Source organism: Aythya ferina (genome assembly GCF_964211825.1).
Source record: "Aythya ferina genome assembly, chromosome: 25".
NCBI lineage: Eukaryota > Metazoa > Chordata > Aves > Anseriformes > Anatidae > Aythya > Aythya ferina.
This window is the reverse complement of record NC_140323.1, coordinates 5,051,082-5,068,530: the sequence shown is the minus strand read 5'-3', so window position 1 is coordinate 5,068,530 and position 17,449 is coordinate 5,051,082. Positions and strand designations below refer to the sequence as shown.

The window sequence follows — 17,449 nt, the reverse complement described above, 5'->3', positions numbered from 1 at the left end:
ATCTGGTGTGGGACCGGGACCGTGCACGCCCTCTGAGTGTGTTTTGCACGCCTGAATTGTGACAGCCCTGGGCGTTTTGGGGTGAAAAGCTTGGAACTGTGCCTGGGCGTTTTGGGGGTGAACATCTTAGAAACCGTCCCTGGGTGTCCCCATGAGTGGTGCTGGGTTCTCCAGCCACAACCTGCAGATCTGTCGCCTGCTTGCACCATGAGGGTTGCTTTGAGTCTCCCAAGGAGTCCAAAAGCTTTTTTCTCTTTATTTTTCACGGTGTTTCTGGCCGAGCCTCCTGCTGGTCGGGCTTACACCATGCTGCCCCTTCACCAAGCCCCATCCCCAGCTCCTGCCTGGTGGCAGAAAAGCCCCGAAGCCTCACCCTGCTGGGGCGTAACTGGGAGAGGCAATTCCTCCACCTCGGGGCGGCCAATCTTTGATCTCACCTGATCCTTTTCTTGGGGGACACAGGACCATTTGCCAGCTGGGAGCTGAGCATAGCAGGATTAATCCTGCAGAGCTGCTTCTCCCTCTGCCTCCGTGGAGCCGCTGTTCCCGTGCGCCCCGGCCGTGCCACCAGCCTCTGCCCACTTCTAAAGTGCTGATTGCTGGGAGGCAGGAGGCTTCTGCAGGGGCTAGGACAGACACCGAGAAATCTGGGTGCTTTTCCCTGCCTGCAGCCTGGGATGAGCCAAGGAGCTCGCAGCCAAAACCCATGGAGAGCAGCAGCCAGGAGTTATAAAGGCACCGAGCGCTGCTGAGGTGGAAAATGCAGCGGGTGTGCAGCCGAGCCCTGAGCTGAAATCGTGCCGTGCCTCAACCCCAAAGCACTCCCTTCGTGTGCTCAGGGGGGTTATTAACTGGGGGGCTCCTTGACTGCGCTACGCCAAGAGCCCAGGGCTGATGCAGCCGAGCAGGGAGGGTCACAGCCTCTGCCTCTCCCCTGAGCAGCAGCAGCACGTTTTGGGCAGCGTGAGCCTCACCCCCGGGTTTTTCTGTTTTTCTCTTTCTCCCTGCAGAAACGTGTGCCGTGAACAACGGAGGCTGCGACAGCAAGTGTCACGACGCGGCCACGGGCGTGCACTGCAGCTGCCCCATGGGCTTCATGCTCCAGCCCGACAGGAAGACGTGCAAAGGTAGGAAGGTGCTCTGCCCTTGGGAGCTTTCATCTGTGTCCTCGGAGCCCTTCAAAAAGGCTCGGGTTTGGCTCAGCTCCACGTTCCCCACGGTGTTTGCTTGAATCGTGCTTGCAGCCAGGGGTGGAGAAGGGGGAACACCCCTCTGTGGGGCTCCTGGGGTGCGGTGGGCACCCACGGGTGTTCTACTCGAGGGAGGATCTGACGAGCTGAGGCCAGGTTTGCAAAGCTTTTTGGGTGTCTGCTGAGATGGGAAAATCCCAAATTGTGATCTCTTTGTCTTTTTTAAGACGTGTCAAAATGCATCAGCGCCCTGTCCTGCAAACCTGGCACCATGCACACAAGGGGAGCTGCTCGCCCTCCCCACGGCCTGGCCAGGGCTCAGGATCCCCAGGGGACTCTCAGGGACCCAGCTCAGCCCCTTACCCCCCACCCCGTGTCCCCTGGGGCTCGCTGGGGACCCAGCACAGCCCTGAAGCCCCCCCTGCCCCAACCACACGGTGCCGGGGGCTCTCAGTCGAAGCCCCCATCTGGCTGCCCCAACCCTGGGGGTGCTTTAGGGACCGGCGGCCACAGGGGTTGCTGCAGAGGGTGGGGAAATCCCAGTGACCGTGGCTGCAGGGTGATGGCACCCCCTTGTTTTTGCTCCTTCGGAGCTGGCAATGGGACCCTCCTTGCTAAAGGTGCCGCGGTTGACCCCAACCCCCCTGGAAAGGGTAATTTGGGTCAAGTTAGAGGCAATTTGGGGTGCGTGGGTCCCACTGCGGCTCTGTGGGGTGACTGCCGGGTCTGCTGGCCGAGTTCAAGCACCGGGTCCCGCGTGGGCGACGCTTTGGGGTGCTGCAAAGCCCTTCACACTCCCAGGGACGTCCTCGTCCCCGTGCGTCGGCCAGGGGAGAAGCCCCTCGCGTGCACCCGGGTGCAGGGGACGCGGTGACCCCGGGGCAGGACGGGGCAGTGCCTGCGTTTTGTCTCTCGGCAGCTCCAGGAACTTGACCCTGGTTGAAAGCAAAGCCCCGGCCCGCCGCGAGCTGTCTACCTGCTGACTGATTCCAGAAGCCCCCTGCCCCCTTGTTATTTTTTCAGCGCCCGCTGCCCCTCCGATTCGGCAGTTTCCAGGAAAGTGCAATAACCTGGAGCCATATCCCCTGCGTCTGGGGGTTTTATTACAATTGCGAGCTGTTTTACAGCCGGTTCCCCCGCGATAATAAAGGGAAAGCCTCGGCCCCAGAGAGGCAGAGCTGTCGCCCCAGCATTAGCAGCGGGGGGCCGGGGAGCCGGGGAAGACAGCCACCTCTTCCTGCTCCCCTTCTATTTTACAGGGCATTTCCTAGCAGTAAATTTTGTGTTTAGGAGGGGAAAAGAAAAAAAAAAAAAGGGGGGAAAAAATTACATCTCCCGGCCAGCCTCTTTCCAGGTTCCCAGCGCTCTCTGCAGTTATGGCACGTCGTCGTTTTCAGCCTTGGCGATGGCAAGAAAAAAAATGGCCCAGCAAAGGGTGCCCAGCAAATCCCACAGGTCTCTGGCACCATCCTGCTGGGGTCAGGGCCCAGGGGCAGAGCCGGGAGGTTTGGGGAGGACCAAACGCCCCCGGGGGTGGCCACGGTCACCAGCCCGGGGTGCAAGGGGTGTCCCTGTCCTGTCCCCACCAGACATCGACGAGTGCCGGCTCAACAACGGGGGCTGCGACCACATCTGCAGGAACACGGTGGGCAGCTTCGAGTGCAGCTGCAAGAAGGGCTACAAGCTGCTCATCAACGAGAGGAACTGCCAAGGTGAGGGCGCTGGGGACCCGGGCACGCAGCCCTCGCCTCTCCCTGCCCTTCGTCCCTGTCCCTCCCTCTGTGGTCCCGTCCCCAAGCAGGGATCCTGCCCTGGGTGGGCACAGCTCAGCGCCCACCCTGCTCGGCTTCTTGTGAGCTTTTTTTTTTTTTTATTGCATGATTTTTTGCTGGGGATCTCACAACGGCGTCACCTAAACTCGCTGCTACAGCACGTGTGCTCGCACACCAGTGATTTTCACCTCAGGGGCTGGGCTGTGCTCAAGGCCGTTGTGTTCCTGGGGCTGGTGATGGGAAGAATCACACAGTCATCAGGGGTGGAGGAGCCCCCCAGGGTCACCTGCTCCAAGCACCCCCCTCCACTGTCCCCACTGAGCCGTGTCCCCAAGCACCAGCCCCAACCTCTCCTGGAGCCCCCCCAGGGACGGGGACTCCCCCACCTCCCTGGGCAACCTGTCCCAACGCCTGCCCGCTCTGTCTGAGCAGAAATGGCTCCTCATTGCCCACCTCAACCTCCCCTGGCACAGCTCCAGGCCGTTCCACAGGCTGAATCCTGCCTGCCCGTCCCATAGCCTGGGCTGCTCCCCACTTGGGGCCACGCTCTGGATGCAGAGCGAGGCTTTGGGTGCCTTTGCCAGGTTTTCCTCCTTCCCCATCAGTCAGAGGGAAGAAGGGAGGGCTGTGTCTCCTGCTCAGCACAGCTTTCCCACCTTCCTCTCCCCACCCCGATGTCCTGCAAAATCTCACCAAACCTTGCCACTGCGTGCCAGGGCGCGGCACCACAGGTTGCGGGGCAGTTTTGGGGAGGCGCGGGGCTCCCCCCATGCCCCGAGCCGAGGGCAGTGCTCGAACGCAGCTGCTGCAAGCCAAAAGCTCAGGCTCTGGCCCCAGCAGGGGGGCGCAGGGCTTGCCGACGCTCCAGGGCTGAGACCTCTTTCATCTCCGTCCAGGTGCCGCGCGCTCTTGCAAGTTTGACGTGAGCGCGGCAATTAACTTAATGAAGCCAATGAAACGAGGATCAAACCCACCGGGCTGGGCTCACCCGCGCAGCCGGGGCCGCCCAGCCCTCGAGAGGTGCCCCGCGGGGGTGCGGAGACAGCTCTGGCACCGTCCCGGGGCAGGACGTGCCCGTGCAACAGCCCTGCCCGCCGGGCAGCACCCAAGGGCCCCCGCAGCCGTGCCGAGGGCATGGTTTGGCACGTTTTGGGTGCGGAGGGGCCGCAGGAGTTTGGAGGGGGAAGGACATCGGTGTGGTGGGCTGCAGATGCTCTGGCAGCAGCTGGACCGTGCAGGGAGGGAGCTTGGAGGCAGGAAGGGTGGGACATGGGGTCCCAGAGCATCCCAGTGCATCCCAGAGCATCCCAGCGCAGCCCCCCTGTTTGCTGCAGGAGGTGGGGGAGGACCGTGCCAGCCCTCAGCTCCCCACCTTGCCTTTTTCCCCCCTCCCCAGACATCGACGAGTGCTCGTTCGACCGCACCTGCGACCACCTCTGCATCAACACCCCCGGCAGCTTCCAGTGCCTCTGCAACAAGGGCTACACGCTGTACGGCCTCACCCACTGCGGAGGTAGGGCCGGGCGGGTGCTGGGTCCCCACCTCCCCGATGGGTTCGGGGTCCTGGGGGGGAGCACTCGGGACACCCAGAAACGGGGCAGCCCCACGGCATGGTCGCCGTGAGCCCCCTGGGGCTGTCCCCGAGGGCTGGTTTGGAGGGTCCCGGGGGGGCTGCCCCGTGTCCCCGCCGTGCACCCGGTGCCGGGGCCGGGTGGGGAGGGCGCGCGCAGCCAGGGGCTGGTGTCTGCGACTTCAAACGGGGCGACAGGAACAGCTTGCGACTTGTCTGCAGCGGCGGAGAGGGGAGAAATCCCCGGCGTTTTTGGCAGGGAGCTGGGACGGGGTTGGGAAGGGGAACATCAAAAGGGGCTGAGCTCGGTTTGAGCTCAGGCTGGCTCCCAAGGGCGGGGGCGTGCGGCGCCCCGGGATGCGGGGAGCAGATGGGATGCGCGGGGGGTGCCGGAGAGGGGTCGTGGCAGGGGAGGGGGTGACCCTCCTGAGACCCCCGGTGGCTGCTTGGGGTTGGAACTGAGCCTCATGGGGTCCGCAGCAGGGAGAGGTGACAGCCCCAGGGAGATGGGGGGGGGCTGACCAGGTTTGTGCCCCGTTTTGGGCTGGGGTCGGGGGTCCCCCCGCGGAGGGGCCGTGCTGGAGGGGAGCAGCGGGGAGAGGGGCCGGGCTGCCAAGCAGCTGCCTTTTGAATTGGGCTGCTAAATGCTTCCATGTCAGCTCTGTCTGCTGCCCCCCGCAGCTCCCCAGCCTGCCGTGGGGCCGGGCTCAGCCTGGGTGGGCTGCACCCGCCGCCGCCCGGCCCCTGCCCTTGGGGGTGCCACCGGCTGGGGCTTCCCTCGAACCCCCCCCCAAATTGGGGCTGTGGAGCTGGGGCGGCTGCTGGGAGGAGGCAGAGCTGGAAGCACCCTGCTGGGGCACAGGGTTTGTGCACTTTGGCCATCCAAAATCCCGCTCTGGGGGCGATTCAGCATCACAGGGGTCCCGCTCTGCCCCCCTGACCTCTCCCCGTGTCCCCCCAGATGTGGACGAATGCAGCATCAACCGCGGGGGCTGCAAATTCGGCTGCATCAACACGCCCGGCAGCTACCAGTGTACCTGTCCCCCTGGCTGCAAGCTGCACTGGAACAAAAAGGACTGCGTAGGTACGTCGGGGCAGGGCCTGCTGCTGCCAGGGATGCTCCAGCACAGCCTTGGGGGGTGCCGAAACCCCACGGCCCCCACCATGGCTGTCAGTGGGTGGCGTGCTGGGATTTGGGGCATCCCGCTGCAGGGATGCTCCAGAGCAGGGTGGTTTTGTCTGGGGTCCCTTGTCTGTATGGCACGGGTCTAGATGGGACGGGATGTGTTGTCCTGCTCCCTCTGTCCTGATTTATGGACTTATGGCCGTTGATTTATGGACCGTGCTTGGGGCTGGCCGTGAGCTCGTGCCCCAGCAGGTGCCCCTAAATGAATGATTTTTGTGGCCCTGGCTGTGCTCTGGCACCCGCCCACTCCCCTTCACTGGGGAAAGACTCAGCAAAGTGCAGCTCTGCCCTAAAAATCCTGAAATCCCAGCAGTGACAGCTCAAGGAGGAGCTGGGCCGGTGGGTGGGATGCTGCTCCCGGGGCCCCAAGCTGCACTGTGCCGCCAGCTGAGGGGGGACGAGGGGGTCCCTCCGTGGCTCTGTGCCACCCACGGGCGTCCCCGCTTGTCGTCACCAGCTGGTGCGTGTCCCTCAGAGCTGGTGAAATGCCTGTCAGGTTCCGTGCCGCCGCGGGCCACCCTCACCTGCAACAAGACGGGCAAGAAGGACAGCTGCGCCCTCACCTGCGCCTCCAAGGCTCGCTTCCAGCCAGGTACGGGGGGGCTCGGGGGGGTCCCCATCTCCCTGCCTGGCCCAAACTGGGGGCAGAGGAGCAGCCGGCGGAGCACCCTGAGGTCCCGAGCCCTGGGATGAGGGAAAAGGAGTGTTTGTGGGTTTTTTTCCTGGCTGAGTTTGGCTCCTCGGGATGGGTTTGCGCAGCGCAGGAGCCGGGCGGTGGGGTGCTGGGTGCTGCCCCCCAGGGTCTCTGCACCCCCTTGGGGCAACCACCGCTGCCCTGTAGGGACCGTGTGGCTGCACCAGGGGGGGCTCAGCACCGAGGGGCACCCCCAATGCCCGCTCCTCCTTCCCACAGAGTCAGACAGCAGCTACACCGTGAGCTGCGGGACGCCCGTGCTGCGGCAGGGCAGCCAGCAGAGACCGGCCAACAGCAGCCAGCAGTGCCTCGGTAAGGGGGCTCCGAGCAGCCACCCCCCTCCCCTAAAAAAACCCCCCCGTGCTGCCCCTCGTGCCCCCCGGCTGGTTCAGCACCCGCCTTTTCTTTTAGAGGCTGTCGTTGCGCCAATCAAGCAGAAAGCTTCCTTCAAGATCAAGGACGCCAAGTGCCACCTGCACCCGCGGGCCAAGGGCAAGCAGGACGAGGCGGGGAAGGCCGGGGCGCAAGGTGAGGGAGGGTCAGAGGGGGTGCTCCCATGTGTCCCCCCCGGCACAGACGGGGCCCTGACTTGTCCCCCCCTCATGCAGGCGGTGCTGCACCCTGCTCCGACTGCCAGGTTGCCTTCGTCAACCTCAAGTGCGACTCGTCCAAGAAAGGGAAGGGCCGGCGGGCGCGCAACTCCTCCGGCAAGGAGGTGACGCGCATCACGCTGGAGTTTGAGGCCGAGATCAAGCCGGAGGAGACCACAGGTGGGCACGGCGTGGGTGTTTGGGGGCAGGAAGGAGAGCCCAAGTGGTCCTTGGTGTCCCGCTGGGGTGGGGTGTGGGATCCCGATGGGTTTCCCCCTTATCGCCGCCGTCCCTCTTTCCCCCCCGCGCACCCAGCCAGCTGCAACCTGCACTGCCTGCGGCAGAAAGTGGAGAAGAAGCTCAAGTCGGCCATCAAAGCCCTGAAGAAATCCATCAACCAGGAGCGGTTCCTGCTGCGCTTCGCCGGGATGGAGTACGAGGTGGCGAGGAAGCTGAGCGTGGCCCCCGAGCGGCAGGAGAGCTGCGGGCCGGGCCAGCAGCGCCTGGGCACCAAGTGTGGTAAGGGGGCACCACGGGGAGCCGGGGAGGGGGCTGGCATGTGTCCCCCCCCCCCAGGGATATCCCCCTGCCGTGCCGCTCACCTCCACCCCTGGCTCTCAGTTAGCTGCTCGCAGGGAACCTATTACCACGGGCAGACGGAGCAGTGCGTCCCCTGCCCCTCGGGCACCTACCAGGAGAAGGAAGGGCAGCTCTCCTGCGACCTGTGTCCCCGCAGCGACGCCTTTGGCCCCGTGGGAGCCACCAACATCACCGGCTGCACAGGTAAGGGGGCACGGAGGGGATCTGGGGGGGAGTGCCCGGGGGACATCCCCACCCTGCGATCTCAGTGCCCTGGCACCAGTCCCCGTCCAGAAGGTGGAAAAGCCCTGGGCACGCCAGAGACCCCCAGGAGTTCCCCATTTTGGAGCAGGGGAGAAGCTTTTAGAGGGGCCCCACCACTTGGCTCCTATTTTCTCGGGGCTGCCGAGCCTGGCGGGGCGAGGAGCTGGGCATGGGGCACCCGTGGGTGCTGGGTGCCAGCGATGCCTGTGCCCGCAGGTCAGTGCCCCCCCGGCCAGCACTCCGCCGACGGCTTCAAGCCCTGCCAGCCGTGCCCCCGCGGCTCCTACCAGCCCGAGGTGGGGCGGGCGCTCTGCTTCCCCTGCGGCGGGGGGCTGACCACCAAGCACGAGGGAGCCCTCTCCTTCCAGGACTGTGACACCAAAGGTAGGTCCGAGACAGCCCCTGGGGGGTCCCGTGGGGCCGTGCCCCCTTTTGAGCCCCCTTTGCTTTCCGCTTCCCCAGTCCAGTGCTCGCCCGGGCACTACTACAACACCAGCGTCCACCGCTGCATTCGCTGCGCCGTGGGCACCTACCAGCCCGATTTTCGGCAGAATTACTGCATCGCCTGCCCCGGCAACACCACCACCGACTTCGACGGCTCCACCTCCGTGTCCCAGTGCAAAAGTAAGTGGGCCGTGGTGCTCTGGGGGGGTGGGCGTGCTGCGAGCTGGGATCCTTCCTCCAAAGCAGCCAATAATTCCTTCAAATAGCATTTTGGGGTTATTTTATTTGGGTATGCAATGAGCAGTGCCACCGAGCGCTCTCCCCCCCGCCGCCCAGTAAACCCTTGCTGTCCCAGTCCCCGTGCCACTGGTTCCCAGTGGGACTGGCTCTCCGTGCCCTCACCCACCTTGCTTGCAGACCGGCAGTGCGGGGGTGAGCTGGGCGAGTACACGGGCTACATCGAGTCCCCCAACTACCCGGGGAATTACCCCGCCAACGTGGAGTGCACCTGGAACATCAACCCGCCCCCCAAGCGCAAGATCCTCATCGTGGTGCCGGAGATCTTCCTGCCCTCCGAGGACGAGTGCGGGGACGTCCTGGTCATGCGGAAAAACTGTAGGTAACCGAGCGCGCCGCGGGGGGAGCGCAGACCGTGGTTTGGCAGAGCAGAGCTGATTTATGCCAAGGGGAAAAGCCCTGTCCCGGGATGGAGGTGGTGGGGTGCTTCTAGGAAATGAGTGGTTGGGAGGGGATCGGTGTCACCCGCCTGCTCGGTGCCTTGTTGGTTTGTAGGGCTGCGCACGGTGAGCTGGGCTGAGCGCCCTTCAGCACACCTTCTCTGGGGTTAAAACCTCTGGAAGGGATGAAGGAACCCCATCCATTCCAGGGAAGGGATATGGGCATCCCTGCCATTTAACAGGAGGGGTTGGGAGGGGGCTCAGCCTCGCTGCACGTGGCCAATCCCACCCTGGGGCCCCTGCTCTGCCCCTCGCCCCCTTTGAGGCTTTGGCGCAGTGGGGCCGGGGTCGTCACGCAGCCCCCGGCTGTTCCCCTCGCAGCCTCGCCGTCCTCCATCACCACCTACGAGACGTGCCAGACGTACGAGAGGCCCATCGCCTTCACGGCCCGCTCTCGCAAGCTGTGGATCAACTTCAAAACCAGCGAGGCCAACAGCGCCCGGGGCTTCCAGATCCCCTACGTCACCTATGATGGTGAGCACGGGGAGAGCAGCTGGGCCCGGCATCGCCTCCCTGCCTCGCCCGCTACCCGGGGACCCCAAATCTGCACGCCTTGGGGGGCAGCTGAGTGCCTGGGGAGGGGGGTGGAGGTTTGGGGCCGCGTCCCCTGAGCTGGTTTCTCGCTCGGGTGTTGCAGAGGACTACGAGCAGCTGGTGGAGGACATCGTGCGGGACGGCAGGCTGTACGCCTCCGAGAACCACCAGGAGATCCTCAAGGTGAGCGCGTCCCCGCGTGGGCCTTGTCACCCGGGGCTTAGTGGGATGCTGCTGGAGGGGTTTGTGTTTCCCTGGCTGCCCTGGTGTGAGTGCAACTCACACTCCCTGCTTCGGTTCGGTGTCATGCTGGGGTTTTGGGGACCTGCCCCAGCGGGACCGGGAGGGAGGGTGACCCCGGCTCTGCTTCCCCGCAGGACAAGAAGCTGATCAAGGCGTTCTTCGACGTGCTGGCGCACCCCCAGAACTACTTCAAGTACACGGAGAAGCACAAGGAGATGCTGCCCCGCTCCTTCATCAAGCTGCTGCGCTCCAAAGTCTCCAGCTTCCTCCGGCCTTACAAATAGCGCCCTGCCGCCCCGGGCCACGCGGCTGCCGAGGAAACCCTCCTCTCCCTCCCTTCTTACTTCACTTCTCCTCCTTCCCCCTGCTCGGCTCCGGCAGGACCGCCACCTCCCGCTCCGCAGATGTCTCGGCACGCTCTGTCTCTGCCGCCGGCGATGCTGCTCCTCTTTTCCGAAGCAGCTTCCCCCAAAACCCTTTTTAATTCCCTTTTCGCCTCCGCGCCGGCTCCGTCCCGCTCCTCGATGCCACCAGCACCCCGGGGCTCACCCAGGGCGGCGCGGGAGGTAACGCAGCTCCTGGGTCCTGGCCATCAGCACAGCTTGGCGGAGGAGATGGGGGAAAAGAACCCAACATGATGCCTGCTTTGTTAAAAAATAACAAGGAGAAGGTAAAGGACGGCGCGGCGGCGGGCGCACAGGGGCACTGGTGCTCGGCGTGGGAGGAAAGCCAAGCCACGTTCCCGGAGAACAATGTCTGGCTGCACGGGAGAGAAACTGCAGCGACCGAGGAGGGCTTCAGCCGGCCGCCTTCCCCCCCTGTCCCCCCCCGGAGACACTTGTGCCAAGGAACCAGACTTTCTTGCAAGCTCTGCCAAAGAGGAACTCGTCGACGGAAAAAGCAAGCTTTGTGAAGAGCAGGAGTAAATGTTTGTGCACTAGGATATCCTCCTTTCTACCTTTTTTTTTTTTTTTCATATGTATTAAGTGCAATCGTTTGAGTCTTCTTTATATTATTTAGAGGGAAGTTTTTTTGGTTTTGTTTTTGTTTTCTACTAGAAACTACGATATTTATACCTGCCTGAGAAATGAGAATGTGTGTCTGCCACAGAAACAAACAAACAAGCCCAGCCCTGGATTGCCAGCGAGCGATGCGATGGCGTTTTCAGGCCTTGGAACCTTTTCTGCCGCATTTTTTTCCAAAAAAATAACACTTTTGGTGGACAGCCTACGCCTCTCTCTGCAGGGAAGCGGGGCTTGGCCACACTGCGTGATGGGGTGAGTTTTTGGGAGGTCTCAAGGTGTCTCTGCCCGTGAACAGCATTGGTGCCACGCGTTTTGGGGCTGATCCGGAGCAGTTTGGGATTGTCGGAGGCTGCCAGGAGGGCGAGGTGCAGCCCTCGGCCACGGCACCTCCTTGGTGCCACTTGCCAGGGGTTTTGTCATCCCGCTGTGCTCAGGGGCCCCCCCGTGACCCCAGCATCTCTGCCCCCAGGGACTGGGGTCTGCGCCCTCCTCGGCTCTTGGGAAGCTTTGTGCTCCCAAGTGCCTTCAGGTGCTGGGTGTCACCTCGGGGTGCAGATGCCACCCATGGGGTGCAGGTGCCACCCTCGGAAACGTGATGGCACCAATTTCCTGAGCTCCCTCCCAGGCTTGCAGGAGCCTGAGGGATCCATCCTGCCCTCAGAGGCAGGCACCACAGGTGACGATGGCATCGTGGGTGTCACCGTGGCCGGACACGACCCCGGGTACAGGGACCGACCCCGCTGCCACCCGGCACCCTCTTGTCCTCCTCCCCAGCCCTCATTCCCACCGGGTCTCGGCTGTCACCCCCCATCCCCAACCCCATCCTGCTGCTCCTGGAGGAAAGGTGCTGGGCTGGGGCTCAGCTCTGCTGCTGCCTGTCCCCACCCCTGCTTCTCTCACTGTCCCTTGACCTCACATGGGGCGAGCCCCGCTCCCCAGGCTCTTAACGAGCAATTATTTATTGCACCACGTCCCCCTCGATGACCCAGGCTCAGTCCATGCCGAAACTGGCTGCTGGCCCGGGTTTCCCCTCCTCAATCTGGACCCCAAGAGCTTCTCCCGGGCGTTATGAGGGGCTCAGGCTGGATTAGGGCTGGCGGAGAGGGGCTGAGGTTTGTCCCCAGGGTGCTGGAGGCTGCCCTGATCCCTGATTCATCGCAGCTGCGGGCTCGTCCCTCCTGCTGCCCGGCTCCCAGCCCGCTTGGAAGCTCGACATCTGGGGGCCGAGCTCTTTGTCACTCGGTTGGTGCCTGCGAGCAGCTGCTTTGATGCACAAAAGCTGTTGTAGGGATTTGGAGTTTTTTGTTTTTTTTTTTTTCTTCTTCTTTATTGCTCTAGGGTAGTCGCAGCGGAGCAGTGACCGCTGAAAGGGTCTTTCATATTTTAGAAGAAATAAAAGGACCAAAAAAAAACCCACCCCGGGAACGCACGCCCTGGTGGCCCCGGTGCAGTGCAGCCCCTCCTTCCTCCCCCCAGGTTTTTTAGTTGTTTTTTTTTTTTCAGTCTCCGTGATTTAAAATCGGGGCTGCTGCCACCGGGAGCCCTGCGGGGCTGTCCTGGGTGCCACATGTCCCCACGCCGGCCACCTCCACTCCCCAGAGGCAGCTCTGGAAGAGGCAAGCCGGGTGGCACGTCCTGGCGTGAAGGACAAAGAGCTCTGGTACCAAATCCTCTCTTTTTTCGCCAATATTCCCAAACAACCCCCTCAAAAGTCCACGGGGCCACCAGGAAGGAGCGGTCCTTTCACCACAAATCCCCCAAAAAATGACTCAGAAAAGGTTTGAAAGGCTGAAAACGGCACCAGCCACCTCTCGGATGGATTGAATGTCTCGACGCGGGGAACGTAACGAAGGGTTGTTGTGTGTTCTGTCGTTTTTTGTTTTTTTTTTTCATGTTGGAATATTTATATCTGCCTTTTGCAGTAGGCCGTGATTTACCATCTCCAGCAAAATGAGTAAAGTTAACGAGAAAGATGTAGTTCATAAAGTTATTTGCACTTGATTAAAAAAAAAAAAAATGTATCTGAACTTTGTAAAAAGAAATGTTTGCATTTTGTATTGTCTTTTTTTAATTATTAAATGGAATTTCTTGGTGTTGTGTTGATCTTTCAGAAACTGGCTCTGACACTTATTTTAAAGGTTTCTAACAGCAGGCTCCAGAGCTGGTTTCATTGTTTTGTTCCCTTGGATGCTACGACACGCTCTGTTCAAGGGTAGAGGGCTTTTTTTTTCTTTCCCCAGAAATTTAAATCCTATAGCCTGCCATCAGCCCACCAGCCACCACACAATGTATTTATTTATATACGTTAATTAAATGCACTGAATCTCATTTTTAGCCCAGAAATTGGACGGGGACTGGTTCGGGACCCCTCTGCTAGGCCAGAGCAAAGCAAAGCCGCCAAGAACCGCTCCTTGTACTGGGGCCAGCACCGACCCCTTGCTGAGAGCCCCCAGCAGGGCCCATTCCCCTAAACCCAAAGGTGACTGGGGCCAGCTGGAAAGCTCCATCAGGTCCTCACGAGCTGCTGCTGGGCAGGAGGAGCCCCTGACCCTTCATTGGTCCCTGTAAGGACAGCAAAACCCTATAAATGTGAGCCCACCCCCAGGAGCAAGGAGGCTGCTGGAGCAGGGAGCTGCCCCCATGAGGTGAGGGACCCTTCTGGGGGGGGAGCAAGGGGACCCTGGGGTCCCACCTTGACTGCTGAGCAGTGACCCCGCTGTGAGCCCTCAGCTTTGTGATAACAACCTCCCTTTTGCCTGTTCTAGGTGTTATTTTAGGTGTTAGTGGAGCTGTTCCCCCTCCCTCCTGCTCTAGCTGTGGGATCAGAAGCCTGTCCCTCCCAAGCAACCCCCTTGTGTTGCTCCTCCAAAAGCCCCAATGTGAATTCTGGTGCTCCCCTTGAACTCACGTCCCCACCGGCAGCTCCTTGCAGAACCCTGCCCAAGAAGCTTTGGAGAAACACCACCAAAACGCACCGTCAGTGTCCTAAAAAGTTTATTGCTGCCCTCTCAGTACAGGCGCTGGGGCTTCCCCATGGTGCTCTTGATGTACAGAGCGCGCACGTTCTGCCAGTTCTTCTTCAGCAAGGACACCAGGAAGTTGATGGCCAGGTGGATGTTGTAGACGAGCTCGTCCTCCGTCATCTTCACGTGACCCACGGCCACGGCCAGACAGAGCACCTGGGGGCAGCACAGCGGGGTCACCCACACGCTGAGGGGCACAGCAAGAACCCAAGGCCCTGAGGTACCAGATCCCTGCCTGCTCTGCCAGCTGGACAGGATTTCCCCAGCTCATCCAGGGGTAGGAGCGTAACACGCTGTGGGGAGCGGGCTAAAACCTCTCCTCTACCTCTGATCCCGTGCCCCCCTCGCCAGGCAGCGCTGGCACGTTCCCTGCGAGCTGCTAACGCAGCCTGTAAGCTCCAAACTTCACCCCCAAGCGTGGCGCCTGCTTCGCTTTCAGTTTTGGCAGCAGCCCCTTCTTTCTGCGCACAACGCGCGCGGGGGCCAAGCCTCCGCCTGCCAGCCTCGCCAAGCAGCTTGTAAGGCAACGCTCCCCGCAGGCCGAAGACAAAAGGATTTACGAGCGAGCTGACAAGGGAAGTGTCAGGATATCATTAGCTCGGCTGCTTGAAAGGCTGCAGCATTTGCAAACTCTCCCATTCGCTGGGTCCTTCCAGTTGTTGTGCCCTCGAGCCCAGATCAGCTGGAGGAGTCCGAGGGCGCACCTCAGCTAGCAGAGCTGCTAATTCCGAGCAATACCCAGGAGTCGCATTCAGACCACTGGCAGAGAATTAACATGCCTAAATGGGGTTGTTTTGGTTTCGGGGAGTCAGCGTGCCTTCCCATCTCTGACGGAGAGAGCAGGCATCCGCAGAGCTGCCACGAAGCTCATTTCTGAAGTCGAGCCCCAAGCTTGCCCCTGACAAAGCACTGCTGCCTGCACAGCCCCACTGGGCACCAGGGCCCCACCCTGCAAGTGTCACCCGCTCGCTGCGAGGAGTGTTAATTACGAGCCATTGTGCTCAGCACTCCCATCAGGATCGCCTCCGAATCATTTGCTCTAAGATCTTTCAACCGCAAATTGCTCCTTCCCAGTTAGCAGCTGAACGCTCTGGTGGCTGCGGCCCTTTGCTGCGATGCTGCTCCCAGGAGCTGGTCTAAGAGGCTGCAGGGACACCTACAGCCCGGAGCAGAGATCGCAGCCACGCACAAGGGACCTGCCAACAACCCCCAGGTTAAGGTAAGCCCTGTGCTTTTTACCTTCTTCATCTGAAACTTGATGGTGGATTTGACCTCGTCCACCTTGGCCACCAGGTTCTCATTGTGAGTGAGGAGAGAAGGGAATTTGCCAGCTTTGTTCAGGCCTGGACCCAGGATTCGAGGGATTTGCTTGATCAAGGACTCGGAGGCCAGGAAGGCATCGTACTTCTTGGCTGTGAGGAGAGCAAAGGTCGGTGAGGAAGGACCCTCAGCTCAGCTCGGCCTCTACATTTCCTCCCAACACACTCACATTCCCAGAATCCTGCCTTTTTCCAACCCTGTTATCAATTCCTCCTGGCACACCAGCCAGCCCCGCCAGGACCCAGCCTCACATCCTGATGGTGACCCCACACCCCTGCTGTACGTAACTGTTCCCATGAAAAACATTTTTTGTGCCACATCACTGCCACTCAACTCTGAGCTGCATCAGGAGCCTCCTCTGATGCTCTGTGCACGTGTGGAGGGGGACGTAACATCCACCTGCCATGCCTAGCTCACAGCACGCCTCCTGCATCACCTCCCACCTGCATGTGGTTCCGAGGTTAATTATGATTGAAGGCTAAGTTTTCTTTGCTTGACATGTGTCAAAATGACTGATTTTGCAGAAAGGGAAAAGCCTTATAGGCTACCAGGTTAAAATAAGCCAACCACATTCTGTCTATGTAAATAGTGCAGGACTCAAGCCAAGTCTTGCCCCCACTTTTACTCTGCTGTTGCTGCTATCCAGCTCCCTGACCAGGAAAGGAGCACCAGGGAACAGCGCTACCTTTGGGGAGATACCAACAGTTCTCCTGCATCCCCTCCTTCTGGGAGAGGGCGATCACCCAGCACTCCTGAAGAAGGATCTTAGCTCTTCTAGGTACTTTTTAGACAGGTCCCTGTTCTTCTTGCTCACTTTGGGCAGTTTTCTATTCTTTCCAACTAATCGTGTCATGGAAATCCAGGCACAGGGAGAACCGTGCTGCTTGCCCAGCCCTCCCAGCTCAGCCACGGTACTCACTGACCCATCCCCACCACCACTCACCCAGCTTCTTCACCAACTTCTTGTTCTTGTTGAGTTTCTTCAGAGCCTCTATGTCCATGTGCGGGATGTCGACGGCCTTGGCCTCATCGCAGTGCTGCTGATCCCCCAGCAAGCACACCGAGAACTTGGGCCGGGGGGTGGATTTCAGCCTGCGGACACAACCCGAGTCACCCCGCGCTGCAGGACCACGCACCAGAGCGACCCCATCACGGTGACACCTTACCGCAGCGCCTCGCCGCCTTCCTCCACGGCTCCTCACCTGCCCTCGCGGGCAGGGCGGTGGGGGCAGCGCCGTGGCCTTGCCCGCACCTCCCCTCACGTTTTAAGACCCAGGGTGGGGGTCCGTCCAGCCGCACCCCCCTGGGGAGGGGCGTCCTGAACTACCCTGGGCGTTCAGCACCGCCTGGGCCAAGCGCCCTGCCCATCGGAGGGGGCTGCGGGCTGAAGGCTGGGTGGGAGCGAGAGTTTGGCGAACCTGACGGTGCCGGAGAAGCGTTTGTCTTTCTGCGGGTCGTAGTTCTTCAGGCTGATCTGCAGCTCCACCGTCTCCACGAACCTGGAGGGGGGGAAAGCAGCCGGGTAAAGGCTCGAGGGGGCGAGGGAAGGGGGCAAAGAGTGGGTAGGGTGCCCGGGCTGGTTTCTTACTTGCGCTTCTTGGTCTTGCTGCCCTGCAGCACCTCCTTCACCGCCTCGTACAGGGTGTCGCGGGACACTTTGCTGCTGCGGGGGGAGAAGCGGCGCGGGTTCAGGCGCGGGGCTAGGCCGCGGGCGGAGGGCCAGGCCGCCGGGCCCGCCCCGCATCATCCGCGCTTCATCCCCGCTATCGGCCGCCATTCCCCGGCCCCTGCCAACCCCCCGGGCCGCTCATCGGGGCCGGATGGCGGCGGATGGCGGCGGATGGCAGCGGCCGGCCCGCACCCACCTCATGGCGGCGGCTGCTCGGGCAGAAAGGAGGGGGGCGGAGCCCCGCGCGCTATAAATACGGCCGGAAATCTCGCGAGAGCAGGAAGCGTCGGGCGCCATGCTGGGAGTGGCGGGGTGTGCGGCACGGAGCCGCCATCTTGGGTGCGGCACAGAGGGCTCGCGGCGGGTTCCGCCGGTTCTCGGCTGCTCCCCACGGGCCGTTCGTTCGCGGGCCGGCCCTGCCCGCGTGTGCGCGGCGGTTTTGTGGAGGCAGCTTCACGGGCAAGCCCGAAACGGGCCTGCCCACACCAGGCGCCCGGTGCGTTTTGGCTTCACCGTAGGGCACTGCGCATGCGCGCCTCACTCGCCTCAAGCAGTCCGTTGCAGCCCACTTCCGGGAGGCAGTGAGGGGCTGTGCGGCGCGGGGCCCCG

At 61.8% G+C, this 17,449-nt stretch overlaps 2 protein-coding genes across 7 annotated transcripts in view; one reads left to right on the top strand and one right to left on the bottom strand.

Moving 5' to 3' along the window:
- The window catches only part of SCUBE3 (signal peptide, CUB domain and EGF like domain containing 3), a 36,265-nt gene extending 22,878 nt beyond the window's left edge, over positions 1-13,387 (top strand). For 4 of the 6 annotated variants that reach the window (XM_084497978.1, XM_084497974.1, XM_084497977.1 and 1 more), the window contains 16 exons: positions 1,011-1,127; positions 2,780-2,902; positions 4,359-4,475; positions 5,494-5,616; positions 6,176-6,310; positions 6,632-6,724; positions 6,824-6,940; positions 7,021-7,182; positions 7,318-7,521; positions 7,624-7,785; positions 8,062-8,229; positions 8,308-8,469; positions 8,707-8,904; positions 9,348-9,500; positions 9,664-9,743; positions 9,938-13,387. In XM_084497978.1, the coding sequence (XP_084354104.1) occupies positions 1,011-1,127; positions 2,780-2,902; positions 4,359-4,475; positions 5,494-5,616; positions 6,176-6,310; positions 6,632-6,724; positions 6,824-6,940; positions 7,021-7,182; positions 7,318-7,521; positions 7,624-7,785; positions 8,062-8,229; positions 8,308-8,469; positions 8,707-8,904; positions 9,348-9,500; positions 9,664-9,743; positions 9,938-10,087 (2,264 nt within the window). In that variant the 3' untranslated portion in view covers positions 10,088-13,387. The remainder of the gene's footprint in view (positions 1-1,010; positions 1,128-2,779; positions 2,903-4,358; positions 4,476-5,493; positions 5,617-6,175; positions 6,311-6,631; positions 6,725-6,823; positions 6,941-7,020; positions 7,183-7,317; positions 7,522-7,623; positions 7,786-8,061; positions 8,230-8,307; positions 8,470-8,706; positions 8,905-9,347; positions 9,501-9,663; positions 9,744-9,937) is intronic. The other 2 variants (XM_084497976.1, XM_084497975.1) reach the window with 2 other exon arrangements.
- A 418-nt stretch (positions 13,388-13,805) lies between these two features.
- RPL10A (ribosomal protein L10a) lies at positions 13,806-17,364 on the bottom strand. Its single transcript, XM_084497972.1, has 6 exons — positions 17,037-17,364; positions 16,760-16,834; positions 16,590-16,670; positions 16,115-16,263; positions 15,091-15,263; positions 13,806-14,007 (listed from the first exon to the last, which is right to left on the bottom strand). Exons 1-6 carry the CDS (start codon positions 17,135-17,137, stop codon positions 13,837-13,839), a joined length of 750 nt encoding a protein of 249 aa, XP_084354098.1. The 5' UTR covers positions 17,138-17,364; the 3' UTR covers positions 13,806-13,836.
- Positions 17,365-17,449: the final 85 nt, after the last annotated feature.